Below are 10,056 nucleotides of genomic sequence, written 5' to 3'. Positions count from 1 at the left end.
TTTACCTATGAACCGATGTTTGAGAGCGTTTTGAACGATATTCGTCCAAAAGAGGCGCATTTCAATTTTCTCCCATTGACTTATAATGGAGAGGTCGCAAAATTGACCTGACCTTAGGTCACAGATATCAAAAATCCGAGATATACATTTTATACATACTGTTACTCATATCAATCGCTGAAAGTTTCAAAGTGATCGTTCAGTCGGTGTAGCTATAGCGAGCCTTTGAACTTTTTCTGAGGTAAGGTCACTTGACGTGACCTGGTGACCTGACCTTGAACGGCCTAGATCTGAAATTTTCACAACATGTGCGGAAATGATGTAGGAACACGTGTACCAAAAACGGCGGCGCTGCGCGCCGCCGTTTTTGAGATATTCGCGAAAAACCTGAGGGGGGGGGGGGCGTAAAAACGCCCCCCCCCCTAGCACGGCGCGGGTTAAAATGCCAAAATCAAAGGGGGGTCCGGTGCCCCGGTGCCCTCCCCGTTCCGCCGCCTATGGATCTGATAGCTTCAATGAAGGATTTAACCGGCATTTCATATCGCTGTTCCTTCTTCCAATCTGTCTCAGCCATACCGCTTTCATTCTATCTTCATCAGCGTATCATATAAATTATAAATTCCATCATATAATAACTCCTGTCATTACTTCTATATAGACATCGACTTACTTCCACTCAGTTGCATCTGAAAAGAGCCAGACCGTACGGTCTGGCTGTTTTCACGAGACGGGCACGAGACGTCTCGTGCCCGTCCATTTAGGTTGGTCTTTGTTCGTTCCGCTTGGTTAGAATTATCGGCTGCAAGACCTTTCATCATTTTCCTCCATTCGTTCAACGTCTTCCTGATTTCTGTGCTCGTGCTTCTCTTTCTCAGTCTCCTCTGCAAGGCACTCCACACATTTCGTCTGCTCCGTCTCTTCAGTCTCTTCTGCATCCGCATTCCATTCTTTGGCGCCGCCGTGCCTTTCTCCCTCTGGTAGCTTTCCCTCATCTTGGCTTCTTTGCTTGGCTTCGTCTTTTTCGAGCACCGGCAGCTTATCGTCTTCTCGCGTCACGTTCACAATACTTTTCTCCTTTTCTGTTGCCAGCTGCGACATTTGCGTCACATCCACCGGTTTCGCCGCCGACTTTTCCGCTTCGCCGGAGGTTCTCGCTGCTGATGTCGCTTGTCGTCGTGATCGCGCCACAAACGTCTCTCTGAAGCCTCTACGGAACGTCTCGTTCGTCGCCCAGTAGACGATCGGGTTTACTGCAGCATTGGCGTACATCAGGTAGTGCGCAGCGTACCAGAGAGCTCGAAACGAGTCGGTCACCGCGTCTGCTTCGTCAGGAAGTCTGTAGCGTTTCACGATGACAGCCGCAAAGGGCGTCCAGCATAGGAGGTACACAGCAGAAGCCACACAGAGCATAATTCCCACTCGATCCCGTCCCCGCGTGGCGGCGGGCGCGCCAGAGCCACGCCGTGTGGCGCGTCGAGCCGTCATCTCCAACCTGACAAAGATGACGGCGTAGCTGGCGAGGATGGCGACTAGCGGAAGCCAGACGAGCAGAGCGCCCAACACCAGCCAGTAAAGACCGAGAAGTTCTTGGTTCTCGGTGCAGTACTTCTCGGTGAAGTTACGCCACTGTCGTTCGCGGTAATGACGCCAGCGGAGCAGCGGGGTAGCCAGAATCGCCGCCACGAGCCAGATGAGGATGGCCAGACGGATGGCTGCTGTGGGCGTGAGACGGGCTTGAATGACACTAGCAGGAGCGGCGATCGAAATCAGCCGCAGAAGACTCACTGCCACTAGTGTCAGCGCGCCGGCGAGAGTCAACAACAGCATCAGGAAACCCTCCAGCTTGCACATGACCGGTCCGAGGACCCAGTTCTGGAAGAAATCCTCGACCATCGTCAGCGAGGGTAACACGGAGGCGACGAAGAGATCCGAGACGGCCATGCTCGCCAGAAGAAGATTAACTGGAGTTCGCATCGTCTTCCTCCGACACACCAAGAAGAGGACGGCACCGTTTCCGATGAGGCCAAGCAGCATGATGGGGATGAAGGTGGCCACTTTGACGGCTATTTGGGAGGCCGGACGCACGTCCCAGATCTCGCGCGGGAAGTCGTACTTCCAGAACGGGAAGTCGGTGGAGTCGGAGGTCTTGGGGAAGGAGATGTGCCACTGCAGGTTGGCACTCGTGCCCTGGATGGAGCTTGAGGTCATGCTGAGCCTGGAGTGAAGCTTTTGGCTGCTGCCTCTGATCAAGATGCACTTCTGACGCAGAGTTTATTCGCTGCTGAGCTGAACTCGTCTTGTTGTCAGAAGAACTTCATTTCAAGTGAACCGAGTGATGATTCTTCAGATGCTTCACTCGCGGAATGCGAATGTAACTAGCGCACTTTCGCACCTTCAAAGACGAAGAGGAAGGTACCGGACTCCAGATGCCTCACTGATGCTCTGTGACAACTCCCCGTGACCAGCGCTGACCCCTGTCGCTCTGTGCCTCCCTCCCGCTCTTGCAGCTCCGTTTTGCCCGGGACGCAGGGCGCCGGCGCGCCCAGTCCCTTCCCCATCTGTCCGACACAATCCCCCAGGGGCGGTCCCAGGCGCCACGAGCTCACTCGAACAAGGAGAGGGGGCCTAGGATAAGAGTGGAAGCACATGTCTTGCACATGTCTTGATGGAACAAGACATGCCCTGGCGACTCCGTGCAATATCGACATTCAACTTTGGTAACGAGTAGCAGTGCCGAGAATGCGGTAGCTATCTGGTTCGAAAGTCCACTCATTTCGTTGAGCTGAGAAAGCAGTGAGCAACTCATCTGTAACTCAACTATGAGCAGCTGCTTGGAGTTCACTTATTGCATCATAATATCGACCTCTGACTGCCTTTCCAACATCAGACTCTATCCCTGAGTACGCCTGTGGCTATCTGTGACGCACAAAAGGCTAGTGGATTGGCACAAGAAAGATCGAAAGTGCGCTGTGGTCAACAATGCCCGACGCATCAATCAGACATGGTCAAACAACGATAAATCTAGTGTAACCATATGCTCATTTTGCCATATTGGAGGAGGGCAAATACGGGGATTGCGCCATTATTGGGTAATGACGCCGACAAAGATAGTGATTTACGACAATTGGGACCTGTGATTCAGTGATAGTCCAGGGACGGGAGAGGCGGGCACCACGCTGATATGTAGGTATGTACTCGGTGACAGGTCCACGATAGGTGACTGGACGGAGCATCTTGCATTCAGAAAAGAAATTGAAGTTGGAAGCATGAGAGCTGGCAGTGAGCAGTGGCCAGTGAGCACGTCACGTGCTTTTCAAGGTCCGACTCCGATCGAATACGGATGGTGTGATGACCACCCGATGATCACCCGGTGATCATTTTCCACAATTTCGAATTTTCTGTCATTGCGGTCTGTCTAGGAACGAATCCGGGCTGAGAAATGGGATGTCAACCCCCACCCCAACTCCATCCCTAAGTCTCAACCATTCACAACCACTCAACGTCGAGCAAACACTCGATAGAGATGGCTCGAGAACCCCCCTGCAAATCTCCTCCCCCCGAACAAGACACCTGACTTGAAATGACAACCCAACACCCATCGGCCGACAAACCGCGAACTGTGATTGGCCGACGTGTGCCGGCCGCTGATGTGCCATCCGCTGATTGGTTGTTTACATTGGAGCAGCGATGTGCTCGACTAGCCAGCGATGTGGGGTCAGGGGTTATCAGGGCCTGCGGTCATTCAGCTGGGGAGTGTGGGGGGGATCCGGCCGACGATAGGCCCGAATTAGCCCGTGATATTGCAGCACAGACGTCTGTGGTATAATACGCGAGAGGGATGGCGTTACATAAAGCGAAGGGAGCAGGTTTGCCAAGTTATGTAACGAGTGAGCAAGCTGAGACGTAATTTGACAGAATAAATGTAACAGATTCGATGTTCGACAATGACATGCCGGACAAAACATGGCCTCGGTATCACTTGAAACGTAGCGTGCAATAAAACTACAATACCAGCTTGTGCTCAAAACTTGGGACACGTAGCTACCCACCCCCCAGGACGCTCGTAACCATTTCTTGTCAGCGACATTGGTCATGCATGAGTCATGCCTCTAAATGATTCATGGACCTAATTCCGGAGCCAGCGTGATAGCAACTGAGCTAGGGACTGTCTGCACCAACTTAAATTTCCAGATGGTTCTCTAAAAAAATCCATTGAACGTCGTACAGCGTACGCAGTTACGCACATAATGTATTCGATATTCATCAGACATGGTAACGCGTGACAGGAAACTGCATAAATCCCTACGTCACAGTAATTCAGTGCACAATTATAACACACACACACACTCAACTGTAAGCTCGGCACTATGAAATGGACCAATCGGACCGTTAACAACACTGGACAAGAGGAAAAAGTACAACGTTACGCTCACAATGTAATGTCGTCCTGTTTTGGGCTGAAGTTGGAAAATTCGTTGCAAATGAGGCAAAAGAAGACAGTATAAACGAGTATCCTGATTTGTGCGATGAAAAAGAGTGATGACTTAAAGGCACATGTAATGGTATGTGTGATGACATAAATAAATAAAGGCGATCCCTCCCGTCATGCTTGCATTTGCCAGCAAATAATTCCCTAAGAATTCCGAACACACCAACAAACTTCGACCATAAAACACTGGTAAAATCCCAAATTGACTAAGCAAAACAGTATTTAGATTATTACAACAAGACCATGCCTGCCAACAAACTTTAAACACCAACTCCTGACCACTACCTTTTCCCCGATAAAATTGCACTAACGAACTTAGAGTGAAATACAACTTGTACCCCGAACCGGAGGGTTACCTACGGGCCCGACATCGTAATAACATGAGAAAAACCGACGCCTGGGCGGCCTAGGTGCGGCTGCGAAGCACAGGGTTCCGGGCACATACGGAGTGTGATCGGGCACAAGGTCATATTGGGAGGAAGGGGAACGACCTGGGTGGAAGGGAGGGAGAGAGGAAGCTGGGAGGCAGGGAGTGAGGGAGGGGAGGGAGGGAAGAAAGGGAAGGGAGGGAGGGAGTTGCTGCAAGCCGGGAGGAGCATCAATGACGGCGAAAAAAGAAAACGGTTGCACTTGCCCGGGCGATCGACAGCAGGAGCTTCTAGAAGAAATGCCGTATCAGTCTGCTGACCAGCCGCACCCAGCGCGGCACGAAGCGGTCGGGGCGCGCGAAAGTGCTGCCATCTACCGGCTGTGAGTGACAGTAAAGCTTGCGCCGCTCGTCCGCCAGGGCGTGCCTCAGGGCGGCGTTTTTCGTAACGACCACGACCTGAGACTCGAGGTCGCGGTAGGAGGACCGGTAACCTGGGGACGGAGGAACACCGGTCAGAAGCTCAGAAAACATAAACTCGTCAGTAACATCAACAAAAGGCAGCAACACCAAATGCATGACACGTTATCAAGTGATCGGCAATTTAAATACGCAAAAAAATGTTCCTCCCTAAACTATTCCAAATTCACTCTGGAAATGGCTGAACTGCTCTCCCCCCACCGTACTCTCTCAATCCCTTCTCTCTCCCTCTCTCTTTCTCTCCCATCCCTTCCTCCATTCCTCTCCCTTCCCTTCCTCCCTCTCCCCAGTCCCCACGTACCCAGATTTGACGATCCGATCACGGTAGCCGAGGGCAGGCCGGTCTCCCCGGCGGCGTGGCTCCACACGCCCTTACTGTGGAAGGTCCAGCCGGGACGGCGGTACTCGTGGAGAGTGACGCTGCTGTCGGTCGGCAGCGCCGCGTGGAACCGATGCAGGAGGTAGGTGTACGCCGCCGGGATGTAGCCCGATACGTCACCGGCGCGCAGAAATCCGTTCGCCTGGGGATAGAGTGGTGAGGGAGGGTGTGATCATACGGCCACGTACTTCAACGGCAATTGGCTGAGCATTATCGTTTTTTTATTGAGACAAGCCGTTCCAAGTGCCGTAAAAAACTTGCCTCTGATACCCTAAAGAAGGTCCTCATCAGACAGGCAAAAACACGATCTATCATTTGATATCTCTAATAAAAACCTGAATGAAGACCTTAAGACCTGCTTCTTTTCGACATCAATGTTTACGGTGTATGTTTACGGCGTAAGAGCCTGAACATTTGGTAAACACCTTTTGTCATTTGGTACCTGTTCAAAACCTCACGCTAAAACTCAGTGTTTCCTCTGGCAGATATCCACCCACCTTTCCAAGCACCGCACTTACCTCCGGATGGGCACACAGCACGGAGACGGGTCGAGGCTGGCCGGCAGACAGTTCAGCCATGTTGGCGTCCGTCAGGTTAAAGTAGCCCGTCGCCAGGTGGACGTCGCCCTTCAGAAGGTCGGCCCGCAGCAGACGACGGGTCACCCTGAGGTCATAAACCACGGATAGAGGTTAGCCAAATGTAAGAAAAATTGAGTTGTAAGGAGGCAGGGGTCACTTTGAGATCACAAGTCCGGGTAAGAGGTCAATAAGAAGTTGTAATAGTTAATACGGCTAAAATTCGGATTGAAACAACTGAACAATGCCCTAAGGAGTCACCCATTGAGCCTCGTGGATAAATCAGACACCAGTTTAACTGAACTCAAAGGTCAGGATCATATAATACGCTGGAATCCCCGGTCAAAGGTCGACGGGCATCTGTTTCAAGGAACTATAAGCTCTCGGTGAAATTCCACATCCTCTCCCATGTCGTACCGCGTCTTAAGTTCTGGAATTTATCCCCATCTAACCTCTCCCTACCTCAACCCTTCTCTCCTCTCTCACCGTTCATCCAAATCGATCCCCACGGGCGCCAGGTTCACCGTCGGCAGGACCCACGTATCGGCCGCGGCGGGTGGCGGCGGGGGCGACCGGCGCCACCCGGCCAGAACGGCCTCCAGCTCGGCGCGAGCCAGCTCACAGAACTTAGACAGGTCGCCCTGGTACGGGTGTACCGACCATGACGGACTCAGCTGGGGCGAACGAAAAGAAAGAGGAACAACGTGATGTCACGAGTCGTTGAAGTTGTTTACGAGTTATTGTCGGCACTACGTTTTTCCTAAAGTTTCCGCTTAGATCGAAGAAATCACAACAAGTAGGACATACGAGTACACATAGGCCCATCCACACGATCAGAGAAGTTAATATCTTCATCTCGCGAAAGACATCGATTTATATTAAAATTAGGAACAAATAAATGCCAGGTAATCCTTTCATTTTCATACAATGCGTAATTTTTACCATAAATTAATATAAAAGAACAAGTAGCTACCAGCTACATCGGTACACATCCCCAAATTCACTCAATTATCCTCAATTATTCACATCAAACAATTTCCAAAATTCTGCCCTCGCCGGGATTCGAGCCCACCTTCAGCTGGTCGTCGGCGGTGAGTTGCAGGCTGAACCGGCTCACGGCAGCCACCAGCTGAGTATAGAACTCCGCCAGGTGGGCGGCGCCTCGGAACACCATGTACCGGTCCTGACGCTGCGTGAAGTAGTCGTCATTCAGGTTCGCCCTGCAAACATAGACAAAAACTCAACAAAACGGGAATTGGATGATGAATAATGGTGATTTTGTATCACGAAACGACGATTTAATAAGTATGTGAAGTCGATCGAAAAATGAACGAAAAATTAATACTGTAGAGAGCTTTATGTAGGTCACTACAACGTTGTGAATCTTCTAACAGTTCAGCCCAAGAGAAATCCTTCAAGCTAAAGAGAACGGAAACGATCGTTAGGACAAAACGATAATACCGTAGCACGCGAGATCCGGTCTTCCGCCGCTGGTGCCACCAGTCATGACCCACCCGCTGATGACGAGGTCGTCATCGAAGATGTAGACCTTCATGTGCTGCAGTCCGATCACCTCGTTCCAGCGGTCCGGCAGCAGCCACTTGATGAAAGAGCGCAGCGTCGGCGTGTGATACAGTGACACCTGGCGGCCGAGAGGGGAACTACGAGATCGGTATGTTTTTAGAGCCTCGGGTGTTTGACAACGGGAGCCGGGAGAAAAGGAGAGAGGGCAGCCTTTGGAGCATCAACAAGTAAAAAAAAACATTGAAAGCAGCACAAACATAAAATGAAGATGAGGCGTGTACCCCATGACGATTGAACTCTGAAATGAGTTCGTTTTCCCGTAAAGTGTGGGATATCTTATGGCTCGTCGTACCGTGCAGGGCAAAAATTATAAGTAAAAGGTCCATCGTTTGATCAAAGCGGGAGAATTAACATGGTAGGTGTGCGTAGGGTTAAAGTGTTGACGATAAAAGAAAACGCAACACTACCCCGCGTTCGATGTCTCTCGGACGACGAAGTTTCTACGTCGTTCGGCCAATCCCGTTCAAGGTCAACGGGGGTTCGGCTGCGGTTATGAAACGTGATTGGCCGGACGACGTAGAATCTTCGTCGTCCGAGAGACATCGAACGCGGGTACGTTACTGAGCTCCAGGCACCGAGGGCGCCGGACATCACCCACACGAACCTCTAGTTCTTCTAACAGTCACCAGGTGGCAGCACACCGACCTGACAGCGCTCTCCGTGATCCCGCACCAGTGGCGCCAACAGGTGGCGGGAGCTGGGCGAGCCGGTGTGGCCGCGCGAGCCGCGCAGACAGTCCAGCAGCACCCGGACCTCCAGATCGGGACATCGCTCCAGAGACTCAGATAGAGCAGAGAGCTGCGGGCAGAGAGTGGAGAAATCTGTCAGTGGATCTGATAATGAGATATGTAGAAATTTCCATGCATGCATGATGAGGGAGCTGAAATAGAAGTAATCAATCCAACTATGCCGTTGGTCCATGATGGAGTAGTAAGCATTTTATGGCACAAAGGAAAGAGTCTTTTTCATTTCTGATGCTGGTTAAATCATCTAGTACTTAAACCTAATCGGAAATTCTTGAAATTGTGCAGACTAAAGAATATATTGCACTCATAATCCTCAGTACAATTTAGTTTGAATTGAAATTCCTATAATTGAGTAGATCTAACAAAGCCTCTCTCTGACAAAGTTCCACTTCAATACTGACCAGCTCCAATGATTTTGGTCCATTGCCCAGGTACAAAGAGGAGAATATGATACGCCTCTTTGCTCTGTGGCAACCTTCCACCAGAAATTGGTAAAAATCTGCCGGGTCTGTGAGGACTTCAACCTGAGGACAGAAACAATATAGGGCCTTGAGAAACAAGATGAATGCCTATCAAAACACTTCACTGAAAACATAAAATTACTACTTGTGTGAAAATTGAAAATATGATGGCTGATTTATTGATTTATTCTGGACATGACCCACCCTGACAACAAAATGTATCTACGGAAAAAATAAATTTAATATCAAGTGTAGGTATTTCCCCTTGTAATATTTTCATAAATTTTAAATGAAAGCAGAAATGAGCAAATCACTCTTAAATGCTTGGCCACACAATCTTTACCTGTGACCCATTTAGCTGGAACACTGGACATTCCTTCTTCAGTTCCTCCACAAGCTCGCCTGCTTCTTTTTCTCCCATAATCAATTCACTCTGGGCGCCTGAAACCAAAATCAATGTGAGGACCAAAAAACTTATTTGCTTATTTAAAACAGAGGAAAAATGCTGAATTAAATGCATAACATTTTCTGGAAATTGAAATGCTAATTATCAAGTGGGGTGAAAACTGAATAAATAAAACTGAAATAAAACAGCAGGGCAATGCTGCATGAGATGTGAGTCTGAGGCAGTGAACTAATGAAAGTCTGTACAAATGCAGTGCAAAAGGAATAATTCAGATGCAAAGAATAGAAAAGCTTACATAAACCGCGAAATTAGCACACTGCCCCACACTTTTGCAACTATTTTGCGATACCAATTGATATTGGCATACAAATGTAGCAAATACGCCATATGTGAAACACTGTTATGGATAGCGCCATGTTGAAAGTACTCGGTACTCGTCGCCTTCTGTGCAACAATTTTTCATCAATTTATCACAGAGTTCAAAAGAAAAACATTTAGTTTCACATACATTTGTACAAAAAATTTCATCATTGTCACTCAATAGCAAATAACTTGGACAGCTAAGGCTT

General features: G+C 49.6%; 2 protein-coding genes across 6 annotated transcripts; both read right to left on the bottom strand.

Annotated features, from left to right (window-relative positions):
- Positions 1-792: 792 nt before the first annotated feature.
- LOC122373374 (neuropeptide FF receptor 2-like) lies at positions 793-3,014 on the bottom strand. Its single transcript, XM_043351350.1, has one exon. The coding sequence runs from the start codon at positions 2,206-2,208 to the stop codon at positions 793-795; it is 1,416 nt and encodes a 471-aa protein (XP_043207285.1). The 5' UTR covers positions 2,209-3,014.
- A 1,198-nt stretch (positions 3,015-4,212) lies between these two features.
- Positions 4,213-9,895, bottom strand: LOC122373378 (CDP-diacylglycerol--glycerol-3-phosphate 3-phosphatidyltransferase, mitochondrial-like). 5 transcript variants are annotated; one of them, XM_043351360.1, is made up of 10 exons: positions 9,783-9,895; positions 9,425-9,522; positions 9,022-9,144; positions 8,520-8,672; positions 7,805-7,932; positions 7,363-7,510; positions 6,777-6,964; positions 6,234-6,378; positions 5,638-5,857; positions 4,213-5,350 (listed from the first exon to the last, which is right to left on the bottom strand). In XM_043351360.1, the coding sequence occupies exons 2-10, from the start codon at positions 9,500-9,502 to the stop codon at positions 5,148-5,150; spliced, it is 1,386 nt and encodes a 461-aa protein (XP_043207295.1). In that variant the 5' UTR covers positions 9,503-9,522; positions 9,783-9,895; the 3' UTR covers positions 4,213-5,147. The 5 variants fall into 5 exon arrangements, with proteins under 5 accessions (XP_043207295.1, XP_043207296.1, XP_043207297.1 ...); XM_043351361.1 differs by having other exon boundaries at positions 9,815-9,852; XM_043351362.1 differs by having other exon boundaries at positions 9,837-9,844.
- Positions 9,896-10,056: the final 161 nt, after the last annotated feature.

Source organism: Amphibalanus amphitrite, unplaced genomic scaffold (assembly GCF_019059575.1).
Source record: "Amphibalanus amphitrite isolate SeventyFive unplaced genomic scaffold, NRLGWU_Aamphi_draft 001485F_arrow, whole genome shotgun sequence".
In the NCBI taxonomy this organism is placed as follows: Eukaryota; Metazoa; Arthropoda; class Thecostraca; order Balanomorpha; family Balanidae; genus Amphibalanus; species Amphibalanus amphitrite.
This window is presented reverse-complemented; position numbering and strand designations above follow the sequence as displayed.

What these genes read in the sequence shown, in the direction of transcription:
- LOC122373378 (XM_043351358.1), bottom strand. Translation starts at nt 9,601, where the DNA reads ATGCATTTAATTCAGCATTTTTCCTCTGTTTTAAATAAGCAAATAAGT. An exon ending in TGCTGTGTGCCCATCCGGAG is followed by an intron (nt 5,858 to 6,233) that starts GTAAGTGCGGTG and finishes CTCTATCCCCAG; the next exon opens with GCGAACGGATTTCTGCGCGC. An exon ending in GATCGGATCGTCAAATCTGG is followed by an intron (nt 5,351 to 5,637) that starts GTACGTGGGGAC and finishes CTCCGTCCCCAG; the next exon opens with GTTACCGGTCCTCCTACCGC.
- LOC122373374 (XM_043351350.1), bottom strand. Translation starts at nt 2,208, where the DNA reads ATGACCTCAAGCTCCATCCAGGGCACGAGTGCCAACCTGCAGTGGCAC.